The 20572-nt window shown below is 38.4% G+C and overlaps 1 protein-coding gene across 2 annotated transcripts in view; it reads left to right on the top strand.

Moving 5' to 3' along the window:
• The first annotated feature begins 3098 nt into the window (after positions 1–3098).
• The window catches only part of CCDC66 (coiled-coil domain containing 66), a 54144-nt gene continuing 36670 nt past the window's right edge, over positions 3099–20572 (top strand). Inside the window, exons 1-7 of one of the 2 annotated variants that reach the window (XM_007451756.1) lie at positions 3099–3196; positions 5397–5461; positions 6126–6151; positions 12495–12939; positions 14416–14581; positions 14768–14871; positions 16306–16424. In XM_007451756.1, coding sequence (XP_007451818.1) covers positions 3186–3196; positions 5397–5461; positions 6126–6151; positions 12495–12939; positions 14416–14581; positions 14768–14871; positions 16306–16424 — 936 coding nt within the window. In that variant the 5' untranslated portion in view covers positions 3099–3185. The remainder of the gene's footprint in view (positions 3197–5396; positions 5462–6125; positions 6152–12494; positions 12940–14415; positions 14582–14767; positions 14872–16305; positions 16425–20572) is intronic. The other variant, XM_007451757.1, reaches the window with a different exon arrangement.

Consider the following 20572-nt stretch of genomic DNA (forward strand, 5'->3'; position numbering starts at 1 on the left):
AGAACAGTTCTATAAAAGAAAGAAGCACAGGAACAGTAGTTAAGATCATGGGTAAGTTACATCTCTGTGAGTCAGTTTCCTCATCTGTGAAAGGAGGCTGTCTGCAATTTTTACCTTAATTTTTTAAAAAGGAAAAAAATCAAGTGATCTAAAACTCTGTAAATTATTGGACTCAAATAGCACTTCTCCTGTAACAATATTGATCATTGCTAATACTTACATGGCATTTATGTGCCAGCACTATTCTAAGTACTTTGCATGTGATTAAACTCATTTAATTCTCACAACAACCCTATGAGGTGGAATACTAGTATTCATCCTCATTGTATCAAAGAAGAAACTGAAGCAGGTTAAGTTAATAACGTCCCATGATCACACAGCTAGAAAGCAATAAAGCTGGGATCTGACCCCAGACAGCCTTGATCCAAAGCTCTGGAAAACTATGCTATGCACTGGAACAGAAGAGAACACAAAAGGCATGCATTTCTCTTTCCTTACAGATGACTTGCAGCCTGGATACCTCAAGAGCTCCATTGCACTCGGAGTAGGTTCCAGAAGTGCTTACTTAGCATGGGCCAAGATCCCACAGGTGCAGCTTGGAGCAAGATTATTGTCAAGATGACACTCTTTGCACCCACAGGGTAATAAGATCTGAGGAAACTACACTGCATATAAATGAAGGATATGCTTGTAGTACCTCCAACCTTCACATACCTTTAAACAATCAATTCAAAGCATTTAACTAAACTCTCTTTTCCAGGGGAATGGACCTCAGGCAGACCATAAAGAAACATGGAGTGTTAAGGGCGCGACCGGCCGCGCTTACAACTTGTAGCTTACAATGCTACAACTGGAAACTTGACCTTCGATTCCTATCTCACAATACGCTTGGGAAGTGGAATAGTTTTGCACCAATTTCTTGCACCTGGTAAACAAGTAGGCAGAGAAGAGTGGTATGTAGAGGATGTAAAATCATGCAAAAGATGACTTATTGAAAAATACAGAAAACACAAAATAAAAATCATTCCTCGTTATTAGGTGAAAGGTTGTTGGGGAACAGAATATCTGCACAGTGCTAAACCATCAGCCCTCAGATTACTTACTAACTGCAAAGGGGAAAATAGATGCTTACAATAGAGAGATAGGACTGCCACCACCAAAAGTCTTCAAACCTGACCACAGTAACTGTAGGACACCCCGATGTGATGCACGGTCGACCACATAATAACATCTTAAAAGTATTCACTTTTTATTGAAATATAGTTGGTATACAACAGTCTGTAACCTTCAGGTGTACTACATAGTGATTTCATATTTGCATACATTATGAAATGAACATGGGAAGTCCAGTAACCATCTGTTCCCATAAAAAGTTATTACAATATTATGGACCATATTCCTTATGCTGTATACTATATCCCTGTGGCTTATTTATTTTGTAACTGGAGGTTTATACTTCTTTTTTCTTTTTTTTTTTTGCGGTACGCGGGCCTCTCACTACTGCGGCCCCTCCCGTTGCGGAGCACAGGCTCCAGACGCGCAGGCTCAGCGGCCATGGCTCATGGGCCCAGCCGCTCCGCAGCATGTGGGATCTTCCCGGACCCGGGCACGAACCCGTGTCCCCTGCATCTGCAGGCGGACTCTCAACCACCACGCCACCAGGGAAGCCCCGGTTTGTACTTCTTAATCCCCTTCATCTCTATAGAATATATTCCTAGAACAAGTGGGGAAAATTAAATAGGAATGGAACACTCGATATTATCATAAAATTGCTAATTTTCTTAAGTCTAATAATAGTGCTATGGTTATATAGGAGAATGTCTTATTCTTAGGAGATACATGCTTTAATGTTTAAAGGCAAAGTGTTGTAATGTCTGTAACTTACTTGCAAATAGTGATGCAAAAAAAGGTGGGTGTGTGCATGGCCGTGGGTATGAGTGTATGGATGTGGATGTATGGGTGTACCTGCCCACCTATGTGGAGAGAGAGAGAAAGCAAATGTACCAAAACATTAACCATTGTCAAATCTAGGTAGAGGGTATATAGGCATTCATTGAACTATTCTTATTTTTGTTTATTTAAACATTTTCATAATAATAAAAGCTAGAAACAAAATAAAATTTTAAAAGTCACACTACTCCCAGAAATACTCCTGCTAACATGTTGGTTTAAATCCTTTTAGCCTTTTTTCTTTTTACATGCACAGATGACTTTTCCTTAAAACGAAAACAAAAAACACCACAGGATCAAATATACGTTGGTACCTGTTCATTTATTCAAATAAATTAACAAATGTTTATTTAAATATATCTTCCACAGGCCAGGTACATAAATAAAAAGATATCTTTGAGTTTTCACTGAATGTACCGTAAAAATTCAGTGTGCCTCATTCATTACAGCTATAGTTTGTAAAAATCATTTAAGAGTAAATAGATGAAAATTCGTAAACTTTTAGTAACTGCGTTATATCTACGGGCATCCTCATCATGAATTATCATTGCCAAATTTAATAAGATTTTTGTTGGCATTAAAAAGTTTTGCTGTTTATTCGTTTAACAAATATTTACTGTCTGTACTGTTCAGTTCCAGGTGCTGTGGGTATATAGGTGTCAAAAACCAACTCTGCCCCTCTGAAGCTCACAGATCTGACACAGGATCTGAAATGTATTAGTACCCTGATTGAAAGGGCAGGGACTGGGAAGTCCAGAAAATGGGTTCCTAATTTACCCACTAGTGGATTCCAATGGAGCTTCATGGAGGAAGTGACGTTTAAATTGAGATTTGAAGGATGAATAGGAGTTAGATTCATGTAACGGTAAATTGCAACATGGGCTCTGGGGTTACACAGCTTGATACAGACCTCAGGCAAGTTGCTTAACCAGCCACCTCCACTTGAGCTGAGGCACTTCTCTGAGAACTCCCTGTGAACTCTAAGGGCTACAATTCCGAGGAACGAAGAACCCCCTGCATTCCAGAGTCAGCACCAGGTGGGGCGAACCAAGAGGGTCTCCCCGACAGCCCCGCCCCGCTGAGCGTAAGCGCCAGCACGCTCAACCCTGATTGGCCCGCTCTCCCAGCTCGCCGGCATCACTGTGTCCAATCGGCGTGGCGCTTGTTGAACGGCGGCGGCGACCGATGTATACAAGGGGCTTGAGCGCCCGGTGGAAAGCGCGGCCGGTTCCGCCATGAACTTAGGGTAAGCTGCGGAGAGAAAGGTGGTAGTCCGTGGGGAGCGCGTGAGGCTGCGTTGGCTCTTGGAGTCCTTCGCGGGGGGCCTTCCAGGCCTGGGGCACCGCAAGCAGCAGTGCCCGGCTTCCTGAGGTTGAGGGGGCGAGGGGCTGGGTCGGCCTTTACAGCCTCCGCAGCCTTCCGTTTTCCAGTTAATAACTCGCGAAACTGTCCGTGCCTCCTTTCCGCTTCCTCATTTACTTCAGGAGGGAGAGGGAGGAGAGGCGTGAGAGGAGATAAAAGGTGAGGGCAGGTGGAGAGAGAAAGCGTAGCGGCTTCCTGGGGAGAAATCCTGGCCCAGGCCCTGGTGCTTTGCGACCCTGTGTGGGGGTTCTTTGCAGAGTGTGGGAGCGCCCAGAGGAGCTTAGCGGCCTACGTACGTGCCGGGAGCCGTGCCTTCTCGAGGAGTCGTGTATCACCGGTGCCTGGCACCTCATAGGCCCTCATTAAGTAGTGGTTGAGTAAATAAAAAGGACTGTTGCGTGGTTTATCACCACTGGGAAGTTTGATATTTCAAGAAGATGAAAAGTCATCAAACTTACACTTGTGCACCTCGTTTAGCAAATGGTTTCTATGTTCTAGAATCTAGGGATAAGAAACAAGACAGTCTGCTCCTGAAGGCGTTTGCAACGCGGTAGTGCCGAATAGACGGTTTCATTCAAGGCCTTTCTTTTGCTTAAGTTTCACCGACATAAACATGAACTGTTTGTAACCGTGCTGCCGGGAAACCCGTAAAACCCATTCTTTATGGTGTTTTTATCTTAGTAAGTTGAAATCGTTTGATTTCCCCGACCTTAGCATCACCGCAAATTTCGTGTTTCCCTATTTTTGGCCCGCGAGATTTAATTTTGTCGCTTGGACGTCATTTTTGTCCCTGTTGATATGTATTGACGTACGTCTTTTCTCTCTCTCTCACTAAAACAGTAAAATAACTGCGTACTGCTGTTTTTGTTTTCAGTGGAATTTTTATTAGGACCTTAACAGACGTACAAGTTTCGTTGGTAGTATCTACTGTTACTTTGTGCTCTTGGCGTTTGACAGGCACAGATAAAGTGTAGCGGGCAAAGTTTATTATAGATGTATTGCTGTGATAGTTACAAAAGTGTCACTAAGTGTGAATATGTATTAGTTGAAATATTCAGAATAGAGTAGAACTCCATGCTCAAGCAGTTAATAACCCTGGTGGCAGTCTTACAGCTTCATTTTCAAATACTGCTCTAACAGGCCATAGAATGTGTTAGTCATGAGACCATTATGAAGCTAATAAATGGTAGCTAGATGTGTTTTGCTCCATTAACATAGGTGAGGAGTTTGTAACAGCATTATTTTTTCCAGTCTAGAGTTAGAAGAACTAAATGATGTTAGGATAACCAGATTAATTTATTCCTTGTCAGTAACAAAATGAAGTTTCAGATTAAAGATGAGAAATTGTTTGTATTGTTGGAAAGTTTCAGTAATTTTCTCCATGAAGTTTTTGATTTTATGTTGAATTGAAAAGTGTTTTAAATTAAAAGAATGGTTTCAACTATACATGAGTTTTTAAAAGAAAAATGAACATCTGTAGAAATTTTTTTAAAAAACTGTTTAATAGGGCTTCCCTGGTGGCGCAGTGGTTGAGAGTCCGCCTGCCGATGCGGGGGGGACGGGTTCGTGCCCTGGTCTGGGAGGATCCCGCGTGCCGCGGAGCGGCTGGGCCCGTGAGCCATGGCCGCTGGGCCTGCGCGTCCGGAGCCTGTGCTTCGCGGCGGGAGGGGCCACAGCAGTGAGAGGCCCGCGTACCGCAAAAACAAAAACAAAACTAGGATAAGACAAATGTGTATCTGCCACATATTACAAAAATATAACTTCAGGAACATCCATCTCTGTTTCTGCTTTTGCACTTTTAAGTTTTAGTCAAAAACTCTCAGCCATATCTTTCTTCCTATTGCGGAGATATAGCTCATGTGATGTCACAAGATGAAGGCTGTTAAGGCAGCTGCTCATCATAAAAGGCCCGCATACCGCAAAAAAAAAAAAAAAACAAAAAAAAAAACAACTGTTTAATATTTACAAGATTTCTTTATAAATTCAGGAGAACAATTTACTTTCAAGGTTCAACGGAGCATTTCTGTCTATTTAAAATGTTACTGTTTCTTAAAAATGACAGACAACTTTCTTTTATTTTACAGAGATGGTTTAAAGCTTGAAACTGAATTATTGGATGGAAAAACCAAGCTAATACTGTCTCCATATGGTATGTTATATTACTAGAAATCTAAAATATTAACTTTTAAATTCCTACGAAAAATGTGTAGTTGTTTAACAGATTTTTTGCTTGTAGTGGAATATTTAAATGACACTTTGAAAAAAAGCTGGTTTCCCTAACTGCCTCATTTATTTTTAGCCAAGTAAAGTCAGATTACATCATTGCTTACCACTGTCAGCATTTAATGTAATTTAATGTTCCAGTATATTTCATTTGTGATGTTTATTATATTTGTATATAGCAAATGTGTTTATTGCCTAATGAATAATCTAGGTAAAACTTATGCAGTTATGTTCTGTGCATGTAAAGAATGTATTGTTTGAGAAAATTTATAATAAGACCATAGTTTTAAAGTCATTTTTAGTTTTAGTTTTAAAGCACAGAGTATGCTTTGGTACTCTTTTCATTCACATTATTTTCTTTTTCTCTGATCTGTTTATAGTTTTACCTTGGAAAATAAACAAAAATGAAATATAAATACTTGAACCACACTGTAAAAGTTAGAACACTCAGACAGGACCTAAAGTTAATGCTTTGAGGGTTAATATTTTTACTTAATATCTTGTTAAAATAATGTTAATTAAAATTTTCTTTTGTGACTGCCTTAGTATGTTTTTGGTTGATAGTTTAGTAATTTTTTTTTCTTTTGTAGAACATAAATCAAAAATTTCTGTAAAGGTAAGCCAAATGACTTTGACCTGACTTGTTTTCAAATGTAAAATGCAGTTTACTTTACAGTGGTTTGAAAATAATTCCTGTCAAACTGTTACAAAGGGTTTGGAATGATGGTGAAAAGTTACTATACCCTTGCTTTCAGGCTGGTCCTTTTACAGAAATGGATTCATAATTTTTCAGTTTAAAAAGCCTCCTAGAACTCACTTCTTTAGATCAGTTCTGTCCAGTAACACTTTCTGCAGTGATGGAAATGTTCTAAAATCAGTGCTGTCCAATATGATAGTCAGCCACTAGCCATGTGTAGTTATTAAGCACTTGAATGTGGCCAGTGTGACTAAGGAAGTGAATTTTTAATTCACTTGTTTGATTTTTAATTTAATAGCTACTGTACTGGACAGAGCAACTCCTGACATCTTTAAAAATAGTCAAACTTTAAAGCAAAATTTTTTTTTCATACTCAAATTGAATTTTCCCACACCAAAAAGATGTATTTGATTGACAAAATCTTACATGCATTTAGCTTCCTCCTCTAAGAGGTTACACTTGAGCTAAATAATAGTTGTCCTTTTAAATTATTTTTCTTTGTCAGGAACCCACAGTGCTTTTTTCTACAAAATACATTACTGCTTCAAAATTTTGATATCACTACTTTTCTTGTTTCCCATTTCTTTTTCCATTAAGCAGCAGAAATTTCTACTCTCCCCCTCTATAACTTACTGTAGCCCATTTTATTTTGCAGCATCTTAAAGTCTGTCTTTCCATATCTTGACTAGAGACTGCTTTGGGTGATGTGGCCCTTTTCTCTTCAACTCTGAACCCCTGATGGCTTTGCTGTTTCTTCCTGGTTTAATCAAGATGGAAAAGTTACTTGAGAACCCAACATATCAATTACTTGATAAATGGGTAATGCTGATCAGAGTAATTCCACAAGCTACCTATAAAAATTATTACATGCAGACACACACACATACACAGTATATACATACCCTGTGTGTTCCGTTAATCACAGAATATAGATTGTATAGTTTTTTCCTAACCCTGCCCTATTAAAATTTTGCAACTAACTGTTCTTATTTGAGTCACATTAACAAATGCAGTGCTCCTTTTCATGCTCCTAGATAGAAATCAACTATTACACAGTTTTTTTTTAATCTTCACCTGACCTCAGTTCTGTCACACACGTTCCCTCTTCGATTGTGTGCTTAATGGATGTGCTATGGTCACTACATTTGTGAAGACATTTCATTATCTTTTTAACCAACTTAGAACATCTGGAGATCCCCTTTTATGCCTGTAATAAACAAAGTTACTAGTCTTGGACTTTTTGTAGAATCATTACAAAATTCTTTTAGCAGTTTAGGGATTTTTTTATTCTAGGATTCTTCTTTCCAGAGTAACTAATAAGTCTCTGCTGATGTTGATCTTAAATTATTTATTGTCTTAAAGCAGATTGTTTGGGTTTATTTCTCTTGCTTTGGGGACTCCAAAATACTGATGCATGGTAACTATGTGAAGTGATGGGTATGTTAATTAGCTTGATTGTGGTGATTATTTCACAATGTATACATATATCAAATCATCAAATTTTACACTTTAAATATATATGATTTTTAATGGTCAATTAAATCTCAGTAAAACTGGAAAAAAATACTGATGCAACCTAAATCTCCTTTTTATATTGACTTTATTTCAAGGAGCTTCTCTTCCCTTTTTTATAGAGGTTCCTGAAATGCTTATTTATTTCTTTGCTCTTCACAGAAGACAAAAACGAAAAACAGTAGTGCTGTCTTCCTTTTTATTGTTTTAATCAGTTTTTTAGTTTCCAAAATCTCACAGTTCTGTAGATATATGTTGAATTCTCTTTTCTTTAAGTTATTCATGAATTCACTCATCATAGTGCTTTTCTTCTACTGGGGTAAGCTAAGTGACTATACTACCTACATTTCTGTTTTTCCTCTTCCTCACAGGTTGAATTTCTGTCGTGTTCATAGTGTGCTCTTTAAACACTGAACTCTGTCTCATCATCATCAAGTTTAACAAACTGTGGTCAGAGTACTTTAATTCTTTCAAAATCTCTCCTGTACTTTTCTTTAATCTGTGGTAGTAAATATGAAGTAAAGATGGTTACCAGTATAATTTCTTAAGCTTTTATAGGAAGATAAATGAGAGAAATATTAATGATTCAGTGTCATGGGTAATTTATACATTCTGACCTCAAAATTATCTCACAATTAGTTGAAATATAAAACATCTTAAAATTTTCGCAGGTATTTCTATGTGTGAGAGTCAATAGTAACACACTAAAAGATGTATACAATATTAGTGCTAGGTAGCACATTTTATATTTTAAAATGTTAATCTTCTCTGATTCTTTCTGGTGTTGCGATCCTGGCTCCATATAAATTGTGAAGTCGGCCAGCATTAAATGCATTGGACGCTGTCTTTATATATTTTTTTAATATTAGGAAAAGTACTGGTACAATCAAAACTAGGTAAGAGAGCAGCATGCTACCTAAAAATGTTTATGATGTGAAGACCTATTTGATGTATTAAAATTCATCTAATCCAGTAAACACTTGGGAAATGATTTGGGCTAGATTGCTTTTTCCTGTTAATTAACCTGAACATAATTGAATATTTATTTGGTAGTTCATGGATTTTTTTGCTGCCTCCACTCATTGCTCTCCTCTGGCATTAAGCTACAGACGTATTCAGGATTGAGCTGCATGTATATTGATCTCATGCCAGACATTGCTACCCCCCTTTTTTTATTACGTAATTTTTAGATGACTTTTTCTGTATGTTACTTCTGATTTAAGTGGAATGTGGCAAAATAGTTCTAGTTAAATTGGAACTCCTATTAATAGGTTGCTGTTTAACAAGGATTTACTGCAGCTGTAAAACTCCACATGTGTGTACAGCTCCATTCTTGGCTTTATTTGTTCTGTGACTGAGAGAAAAATGGAGTAAAACCTAGTCCATGTTTCCTAGAAGCAGGGGTGTCAGTCAGGTAAATAACTATATGATACAAGTAGAATAAAATGTGTGCCATACTAGGGTTATAAAAAGAAGAAAACTATGGAAAGCAGGTCTTTGTGGTTCAGGGAGCCAGGGAATGCTTCATAAATGAGGTGACACTTTTAAAAGGTGAAGGATATTTTCATAGTGAAAGAAGTAGGGTGGTATATTCTAAACTCAGAGAAAATAGTGGGCAAAAATACCATGGTACAAAACATAATTTGCATTTGGGGGATAGTGTGTATATCAGCGGGGAATGTAGAACATAAAACTTAGGAAGGGTGGTTACAATCATGAGGAGTTTAAATGTATACACAGAGGGTTTGAACTTATTTGATTTGCATGTAGGGAGCGTTAAAGAATTTTTGAAAAGTAGACTAGATATGATTTGTGTTGTAGGAACGGGCTTCAGGCAATTCTGTGAAGGACAGATTATCATAACAGGGACACTACTTAAGGGCCAATTATGTTAGTCCAGGGAGAGTCTTATGAGACCCTGAAGCATGGTGGCTAGCAGAATGGAAAGAAGGGGACAAAAGTGAGAGACTTTTAAGATACGTTTAGGGAATACACTACACTTCTTAGCAGTTTGAGTGAGAAACTGATTAGAGAACTGAAATACTCAGCTGTTAATGATCCCAAAAATGTCAGTATGAGTCAAAGAAGGGTAGGATTAGTAATAGCTGTAGTCGTTGGAGACTGGGGTGGAGCTTAGCTCTGTAACCTACGTGCAGTCTGCTGATAATTTGCCTAATCCACACAGTGGTTTTCAAAAACTAGAATGAATTGTGTCTAAAAAATGGAACTTTTAAGGTAAAATATGGCATTCTTGGTTCTCTTGAAATACTGGATGATCTAGCAAGTAGACTCAGATTCCTCTTTGGCAATGTAAGCTGCTTCTGAGGGGTGGCTGCCTCCTTTAGACAGAAAAGTGCTCTTCAATTATCCTAGTTCCCACCCAGGCTAATTTACACTATGTATTTAAATTTGCCACCTCTCATTTAGAGTTAGTTATATAAAAATAGCCACAGAGATAGTAGGGTAAAAGGGCATTTTAGATTGTGGTATTGGTATTATCAAAAGTCTAAAGCCTGGAATAAAAGGGTATAGGTGAGGTGAAGAGGGTAAGAAAGAGATTTTACTACTGATAATACAGGTACATTTTGAAAAGAAAGGTAAAATGGGGTTGATTCATTTGTCAAAGTGTGGTTGTGTATTATGTCATTTTTGAAAGACAAGGACGTTGGGATATGACAAGCCAGATGAAAGCCATGTGGCATCTACCCCACTCCTTGATAACAAGAATCTTGTCTTACTCATTTTATGCCTCCACCGTCTTTCCCATAGTGTTGATCACCTAAAAACCAACACTTACTATTTATTGAATGACTGTTGAATTATTTTATGTTAGATGGGTTTGCAGAAATGTACAGTGGGATAGATTTGCGATAAGCTGTAAGCAGTAGTGTGGTAATGAAAACCTGAATTTAGGTGTATTGTCATGTAAAAGGGGAGAAAAAGATATTTGGAAGGAAGAAATGACCAGTACTTGCTGGTAAGCTAAAGAAGACCGTGAAGTAGGATAAAGAGTCAAAGATGACTCCATGGTTGCTGGTCTGAAAGATTAGAACAACAGTGCTACAGAAATGAGATATTTTGGAAAGGGGAGCTAATTTGTGGGAGAAAGATAAAGAATTCAGTCTTTAAAATGGTATGGTTGAAGGTAGTAATTCAACAAAAATTTACTGAAACCTACCCTGTTCCACTCACTGTTCAGATACTGGGGACACAGCAGTAGACAAAGCAAACAAAAATCTCTGCCCTGGGCTTCCCTGGTGGCACAGTGGTTAAGAATCTGTCTGCTAATGCAGGGGACACGGGTCCGGGCCCTGGTCTGGGAAGATCCCACATGCCGTGGAGCAACTAAGCCTGTGTGCCACGACTACTGAAGCCCGCGCGCCTAGAGCCCGTGCTCCGCAACAAGAGGAGCCACAGCAATGAGAAGTCCGCGCACCGCAACAAAGAGTAGCCCCTGCTTGCTGCAACTAGACAAAGCCGCGGGCAGCAATGAAGACCCAATGCAGCCAAAAATAAATAAAATAAATAAATTAAAAAAAAAAATCTCTTCCCTGTAGTGTTTACGTTAGAAAAAGGTGGGAACTTCCCTGGTGGTGCAGTGATTAAGAATCTGCCTGCCAGTGCAGGGGACACGGGATCCATCCCTGGTCTTGGAAGAGCCCACATGCTGCGGAGCAACTAAGCCCGTGCGTCACGACTACTGAGCCTGTGCTCTAGAGCCCGCGAGCCACAACTACTGAAGCCCGCACGCCTAGAGCCCACGCTCTGCAACGAGAGAAGCCACTGCAATGAGAAGCCCACGTACCTCAAAGAAGAGTATCCCCGCTCGCCACAACTAGAGAGAGCTTGTGCACAGCAACGAAGACCTGATGCAGCCAAAAATAAATTAATAAATTTAAAAAAAGGTGGAATGGGCAGAAAATAAAATAAATATAGAATATTACAGGACAAAAGTGCTATAGAGAAACATGAGAGAAAGGGAAGGGGCATGGTCATTTCAGGGGCACGGTAGCCTTGGGAAAGTGGGGAGTACTAGGGAGGTGGGAGTGAAGTTAGAGCAGGAAGCGTGCAATTTTTTATAGGGTGTTCAGAGAAGACCTCACTGAGCCAGTGATGTTGAGCCAGTATTTGAACATGGTGAGTGAATGAGCCATGTGACTAGTGCTAAGGCCTGTGACTGGAAGTTCTTATTGAAATTGAGATTATCACAGTTATGGGTAGTTACAAGGTCAGTATAGGATATCACTGTGGCAATGAGTAACTGAGGTAGCATGGAAGACGAGTATAGGAACAGAGGTCAAGGAAATGAGGCTAGGGTATTGAAAGAACATGAAAGCACCAATAATTAAGACAGGAGTTAGGTTAGAGAGAGGGATGGTGACCCACAAGCTAAGTTATTCAAGGAATAAGGGCTAGTAACCTACCGGTGTATAAATGCCTGTAAAGAAAGGTAGTGTGGGTGTTAGAATCATGACATGAGATTCAAAGCTGAAACAGAATGGACTGTAAACACCTAGAATAAAAGTTGTTTTGTAATCTTCATTATTCTGAAATAATAATTTCCAGTTGTTAATGAAGCTTTCAAGTGGAGATTTGCAAAGGTTGAGTGTTAGTTTCTTATGGGTATATTATCTAACTAGCAAAATGAGAAAAAAAAAGTTTCGAAGCCTGACTTATCACTGATTATATAAAGATAATTGTTGATTTTTCGTGGGCTCTTGTACAGAATAAATTTCTGGTGTTTTAGCAGATGGGAAATAAGACCAAGATTGCAAAATGTCCTTTAAGAAATAAACAAACTGGATACATTCTGAAATCACAAAATACTTGTGTCAGGAGTGAAAAACTTTCTCAAAAGAAGAGAATTGGTTCAGAAACTTCATTGGCAAAAAGTGAAAAAAATAGTATGACTTTTTCACCCACTAAGGATTTATGCAAGCAGTATGCAGATAAAGACCATCTTCATATCCAGAAAGAAATTTCACCTACAACCCCTCATATACAGAAGACTAGAAACAGCATAAATGCATTTGTAGTAGCTAAACAGAAGCCTTGCAAAAAGCACATCACAGCTGGAAATGTGAAGAGCAGTTTGGTGTGTCTAACACAAGACCAACTGCAACAGATTTTGATGACTGTAAACCGAGGAAATAAATCAGTTTCCCTGACTGAGAATGGAAAGAAGGAGGAAACAAGTAAGATTTTTCTGAAGTTTTAATATTAAGTTTATCAATATATAAGTTTTAGAATTTGAGTTTCATTGGATTTTACATAACTGTGCCTCTTAAATTCTAGTTTAATGTAACAATGTTTTAAAATAAATATTCGTTTAGAAAACATTCTCATAGGCAGAATTACTTTTGTAGTTAAAATATGCCATGTTTTAAGGTTAATGCTCAGAATATTACTCTCATGTACCATGGCCTTAAGAAACCTAGTTTCTGTGGATTCTAGATTTTAGTACAGAAAGCTATTGTACTAATTTTGGAAGGTAGGAGGCTTTACTTACATGAAAACTAATTATGTAAAATGTTCTAAAAAAATTGCTATTGTATTTCTAATGAAAAATGAGGGAATTTTGCTATGAAGATTTGACATGAGTTGCTGAAAAGGATTATTTTCCTGGCCCCGGCTTATGCTCTTCCTGACTTTCAATCCTTGCTAAGAATTGGCAGCACTATCTTTTTAACCAGCGTAAAACACTGACTTGGAAGTAGTGGCGTATTATATGCCTTCTATTTTACTAGTCAGGGTATTGTATTATGTTTTTAAAAGCCTGCTAGTTTTAGCTTTGAGCTCAGGAATTGTGACTATGAGTAGAAATATTACTAAAATTTTGTTAAGCAACCGTGAAATAAATAAAATTAACAGTCACCAGGAAGAGGCCCCACAACTGGTCTGGGGACTAGGTAGCTCCTTAGCACTCCCAAGGGGCTCAAAATGGAGTCATTTGCCTTCTCTTGGTATAGATTATTCTTTGTAAAGTCAGGGAGCTAACTTTTATCTTTAAGGCTAGAATTCTAGCTCAAAGAACAAAAAATAAAAACTTACTAGGCGTAATGAGAGATGATATCAACAAAGTTAAAAGTAGAATTTGCCTAATCATATAATGACCCGCATATTAGATATGCTTTCTCTCCATTGGGAGAACTATCACATTGAGGGATTTTTGAGCCAAGCATATGAGCCCTGTGTAAAACGTTTGGAATAGATACAGCTGGGATATAGAGACAGTGGTCCATGGAAAAGAGCATCACTGATTGCTTTCCCAGCTAAATGAGAAAAATAAGGGCAAGGTCATGAGTTTTTTATAAAGCTGTTTGCATTTATTCTCCTTTAAGTTGTGATTTGTATTATCATTTATATTATTTGTGAAAGTGTTGTTGGCAAGAGTAAATGGAGGTTTTTTTGGTTGTTGCTTGTTTTCTCATTTGAAACAAAAGTTTGTATGGCTATGGCCATACCTCTGGGCCATTTAACTTCTGAGGCTCAGTTTCCTGTTTTGACAAAAAGGGAATCGTAATACGCACTGCAAGGACTGCTGTGAGAGGTGATTAATTAGATGATGTGAAAAGCCGTGTTTTTTTAAAACTGCGTAACTTTATCAAGGTAAGGTATTATAATAGACGTAATTTTAGTATTAATTTTAAAACATGCATTTTACCTTCTAGGTCAGTATAGTCTAAATTTAAACAATATTCCTGATCAGCCAAAGGATGAGAACATCATGGGACTTCCGCAAAAAACTGAGGCCATTTCATCTGTTCAGGATGAAAAAAAGTCTGTTTTAAATGGAAATCAGGTGACATCTAATCAGTATGAGCAGAAAATTGCCACGTATGTAACTCACATCTGTTGTTGTGGGGTCATCTTGGGAATATGGTTTTACTTTTTCTTGACTTGTATGTGAAATATTTACTCTGAAGGCTAGAGCTGTTTAGAAGTTTATTACTTAATATTTGTGGAGTAAGTTGTATAGAAACATATGGTAAGGTTTCTGTTATTTTTTGTGTCTTGTCTTAGAGAGAATATATGGAAACCAGCTGACATATTCAGTACTCTGGGAGAAAGAGAACGTGATAGAGGTTTGTTGGAAGCAAAAAAAGCCCAGTGGAGGAAAGAGCTTGGTAGGTAATTATTGCACATTTTATTATAGGTTTGTTGGCTTAAGGAATGTATATTGAGGATGAAGTACATCTTGCAGTATGATATTATCAAAAACCTTGTTTTATAACATTCACCATCTAGAGTAGTTTTCTGCAAATGGCATAAGAAACTTTGTGATTTCACATTCCCTTATGTTATATCTTTTTGTTTGCTGCTCTGTGGTGTGCACCAAAAGCCACAGATGAACATTAATATCATCAGTACCCTTCTGGAGCTCAAAGATTCCTAAACATTTCTCATTTCCTGAGAATCCATTTTAATATTTTTCCATTACAGAAATTCCATGGGTTAAAGATGGTTTTATTTAAAAATAATTAATTTTAAAAATAAAACATTCTAATCAAGAATCATCAATATGATATCAATCAGTATATCCTGTACAAAAATAAGCTTATTTCTTTTTTTCCGTCTGTAGACATCATAACAGAAAAAGTTATAATTTCTGTTAAGTAGGGTCTGAAGGTAAGTAAGATAATAACTAAGAAACTCCTGTTACTTCTTGGACTAGACTTAGGGTCCAGGTATCAGAGTTTGGAAAATACACGAGGTAATAGTTGTACTTGGGAATAGTACTAAAAGCATGAAGATGGGATTCACTGTCCACTGAACTGGAATGTCCTACCAGTTAGTCACAACTCTTCCAGGACAGGTGATCTAGAAAAAGATAAGCGAAGAAATAGGGAATGAATTGATGTTGGAAGTCAAAGTAATAGAATAATAAAGAAATTAAATGTATGGTAGCAGTATCAGAAGGTTTGGAGATCTGATGTGTTTTATATCATAATTGCAGCTTTAAATGTTTTTTCAGTACAAATTTGGACACATGATTTTATGTACCTTACTTTTCAGCAGTTGCAAATAATAATGGCTGACATTTATTAAATATTTACTTTGTGTGAGGCCCTATACTGAAAATAGGCGCTTTTATTGTTCTGATTTCACAGAATAAAAAATGGGGTTTAGAGGGATGAGCATCATTTTGCCTTCAGTCACACAGCCGGGAAGTGGTTGAACCTGAATTTGACCCCAGGGTTCTCTGAGTCCAGAGTTCTAGCTTTTAAGCCTTTTAGTAATAATTAAATGAACATTAGAGTAGAACCTCACAATAATTAGCATAATATAAAGTATGTTCTGAAAAAATTGCTCCTTATTTATAATTGTAGTAAAACAAACATTTTTATATCCTTTTATGCCATACTTAAATTTGCTTCTGATTAAACATTTTCTTTTATTCCATATCCTTAAAATTCTTCTCTGTCTTATGAGTTAGTCTCCTTCCTAAAAAAGTTTTGATCTGTGTTGGAATCTGCACTCTTTAAGAAGGTCATGATTTGTTTACGTCATTTTTTTTTTACAGTTTTTGTATATTTTTTTAAAAAGGACATTATTTACAGATGAACAGGTTGCTTTAAAGAAGAAAGAAAAAGAAGCGTCTGAAAAATGGAATAATCCATGGAAAACTGAAAGTGATAAAATAGTATGGGAAAAACTTCAAATTCTTGATCAGGCTAAGGTAAAAAGTATCAAAATCAGGCACTTATGGAATATAAGAAATCTTAACTGCAATTTTTTAATGCTAAGCCTTGTTTATATCATACAGCTTATTTTTAAAAAATAAATTTATTTATTTATGGCTGCATTGGGTCTTTGTTGCTGCACGCGGGCTTTTCTCTAGTTGTGGTGAGCGGGGGCTACTCTTCGTTGCGATGCATGGACATCTCATTGCAATGGCTTCTCTTGTTGCGGAGCATGGGTTCTAGGCGCACAGGCTTCAGTAGTTGTGGTTCACAGGCTCTAGAGCGCAGGCTCCGTAGTTGTAGTGCACGGGCTTAGTTGCTGCACGGCATGTGGGATCTTTCCCGACCAGGGCTCGAACCCGTGTCTCCTGCATTGGCAGGCAAATTCTTAACCACTGTGCCACCAGGGAAGTCCCTCATAAGGCTTTTTTTTTTTTTTTTTTTTTTTTTTTTTTTTTTCTTCTTTCAGTACGTGGGCCTCTCACTGCTGTGGCCTCTCCTGTTGTGGAGCACAGGCTCTGGACGCACAGGCTCAGTGGCCATGGCTCACAGGCCCAGCCGCTCCACAGCATGTGGGATCTTCCCGGACCGGGGCACGAACCCGTGTCCCCTGCATCGGCAGGCGGACTCTCAACCACTGTGCCACCAGGGAAGCCCATAAAGCTTATTTTTGAAGCTTATTCGTTTTTTAAAAACTCACTTTTCATATGGTATTTTAAAACAACGTTATTTTGAATTAAATTATGACCTCAGCTACTCTGTTTGCATTCTGTAAATAGTCTTACTGTTAGTAGGTGAGTGTAAAGGCCCCTGACACCTCCTTTAAGCTCCTATAAAAGAGCTCCACGATGTTATAGATGACTACAAAACTCTACCACTGACCATGTGGTATCCACTACAAGGTTATCAAATCAAACATAAGTGATTGCTTATCAAACATAAGTATATACCATGTGTCCCTCGGGTAGTGCTTTGGGGACCTTTAAATTTTGCATGTATTTAATACTAGACAAAAAAGTGCCCTTGTTTATCGTTTTGTTGTTAGACTTCTGCTAGCTATTCTAGCATTCTGTAACAGTCTCCCAGTCAGGTAATGGTGATCCAGGCTGACAGGCACTCACTACCTAGAGCTAGTCAGATTTTAGAGGTAAGTTCTAAATGTCATTACTTTGAATATATAAGCTCTTTAGTACATGATGACTATATAATGTATTTTCCTTGAAGAAGTGAATGTAAATACTCTTAAATCACCAGTTTTTTTTTTTTGCGGTACGCGGGCCTCTCATTGTTGTGGCTCTCCCGTTGGGGAGCACAGGCTCCGGACGCGCAGGCTCAGCGGCCATGGCTCACGGGCCCAGACGCATCGCGGCATGTGGGATCCTCCCGGACCGGGGCATGAACCCGCGTCGCCTGCATCGGTAGGCGGACTCTCAACCACTGCACCACCAGGGAAACCCCACCAGTTAATTTTTATTGAGTGCAGTATGCTCCTTAAATTTTTTTTTTTATTCATTTATTTTAATTTTGGCTGCGTTCGGTCTTCGTTTGCTGCGCGCGGGCTTTCTCTAGTTGCAGTGAGCGGGGGCTACTCTTCGTTGCGGTGCTTGGGCTTCTCGTGGTGGTGGCTTCTCATGTTGCAGAGCACGGGCTCTAGGCACGTGGGCTTCAGTAGTTGTGGCGCATGGGCTCAGTAGTTGTGGCTTGTGGGCTCTGGAACACAGGCTCAGTAGTTGTGGTGCACAGGCTTAGTTGCTCCGCGGCATGTGGCATCTTCCTGGACCAGGGTTCAAACCCGTGTCCCCTGCATTGGCAGGCGGATTCTTTTTTTTTTTTTTAACATCTTTATTGGAGTAATATTGCTTTACAATGATGTGTTAGTTTCTGCTTTAAAACAAATTGAATCAGTTATACATATACATATGTTCCCATAACCTAGATGATCTCCCTGTGCTATGCGGCTACTTCCCACTAGCTATCTATTTTACGTTTGGTAGTGTATTTAGTCAGCTATATGTATACACATATCCCCATATCCCCTCCCTCTTGCGTCTCCCTCCTACCCTCCCTATCCCACCCCTCTAGGTGGTCACAAAGCACCGAGCTGATCTCCCTGTGCTATGCAGCTGCTTCCCACTACCTATCTATTTTACATTTGGTAGTGTATATATGTCAATGCTACTCTCTCACTTCGTCCCAGCATCCTCTTCCCCCTCCCCGTGTCCTCAAGTCCATCCTCTACATCTGCATCTTTATTCCTGTCCTGCCCCTAGGTTCTTCAGAACGATTTTTTCTTTTTTTTTTGTTTTTTAGATTCCATATACATGTGTTAGCATACGGTATTTGTTTTTCTCTCTCTGACTTGCTTCACTCTGTATGACAGACTCTGGGTCCATCCACCTCACTACAAATAACTCAATTTCATTTCTTTTTATGGCTGAATAATATTCCATTGTATATATGTGCCACATCTTCTTTATCCATTCATCTGTCAATGGACACTTAGGTTGCTTCCATGTCCTGGCTGTTGTGAATACTGGACAGGCGGATTCTTAACCACTGTGCCACCGGGGAAGCCCCGCTCCTTAAATTTTAAAGAAGTTATTAACTATTTCTTTTTTTCCTTCCTAATGAACATTTACAATTTAACAAATGTATTCTGAAAATAAGGCAGTAACCTAAAGGTATGATTCTGGTGGTAGACATTTTCAGTACTGAGAGAGTTCTTATAGAACCCCGCCAGTTAGATTGTTTGCATGGCAGCTTGTTCTGCTCCATATAGGACTGACTAGCCTACATCAGTTTATAGTGTGTTGATAATTTTACGTTAACAAAAGGAATGAAATATGAATTACGTTTTGCTGTGTTCCCAAAAGCACTTTGACCAAATGTTAAAAGGCAATAAATTAGTCTTGCTAGAAGTTATTTTGGAAAACTCTGTAGTTCTGGATGATAATTCTAAGTTTTTAAAGTTTAGAAATTGATGCATGCACATACTACTAAAAACTGCAAATAAAACTACTCATGACATCATTGAGAATCAGTTGTAAGCTTATTTACTTTTCAACATGAGGATTAAAAAAACTTTAATGCTAAAAATATTAGGTATTTCTGTTACCGAAATGTCAGTTGAAGTGTTAGCATGTCATTTATTATTGCTTATTTTGCATGGCTTCTTAGGTCATTTATTATCTGGGAGTAATCCATACTATGATTGTTAATGAAATAAAGAATTAACCATTTAAGGTGACTTTTTTTTTTTTTTTTAATAATCTAGAAAACCAGCAAAGTTATTTATATTTTAGAGTCAGAGATAGGGGTTGGGGATGGGAGAAAGACTAGAAAGGAAATCATATACTAAATCCAGGGTTGGACAACCAAGGATTAGTGTATGATTACCTATGCATATTTTTACTGTTTAAATGTAGTTTTTATGTATTTATGTGTGAATTCTGTAAGATAATGGAGAGGTGCTACTGGGGGGACATGAACTGCAACAAAAAAATCCCCCTTTAAATACCTGAAAGCAGTTGGTTTCATAAATCCCAGCCATAGCCACAGCCATTTATATTATTTGAATATTAAGTTAACCTCTTCATGTAATTGAGAGGAGGAGAAATTTAGTTGCAAGCAGAATCATCAAGGCCAATTTTGTTAAAATATGAGGTAATGCGGGGCTTCCCTGGTGGCGCCGTGGTTGAGAGTCCAGCTGCCGATGCAGGGGACACGGGTTTGTGCCCCGGTCTGGGAGGATCCCACATGCCGCGGAATGGCTAGGCCCATGAGCCATGGCCACTGAGCCTGCGCATCCAGAGCCTGTGGTCCGCAACAGGAGACGCCACAACAGTGAGAGGCCCACGTACCGCAAAAAATTAAAATTAAAAAAACATGAGGTAATGCATATTAAGTGCATAAGACAGTGGCTGACATATAACAAGTGTTTAATGAAAGTTTGCTCCAGTTATAATTTACAAAGCACAGGTCCATTCTGAGCCCTGAGGCTGCTAAGAGTCAATCCTCTCACCATCTTCCTTTCCTCTCTCCTCTTCTTTTTTTTTTTTTTTTTTTTCCTTTGTGCTTTTTTTTTTTTTTTTTTTTTTTGCGGTATGCAGGCCTCTCACTGTTGTGGCCTTTCCCATTGCGGAGC

The sequence above is a fragment of the Lipotes vexillifer genome, unplaced genomic scaffold (genome assembly GCF_000442215.2).
Source record: "Lipotes vexillifer unplaced genomic scaffold, Lipotes_vexillifer_v1.1 scaffold521, whole genome shotgun sequence".
Taxonomy (NCBI): Eukaryota; Metazoa; Chordata; class Mammalia; order Artiodactyla; family Lipotidae; genus Lipotes; species Lipotes vexillifer.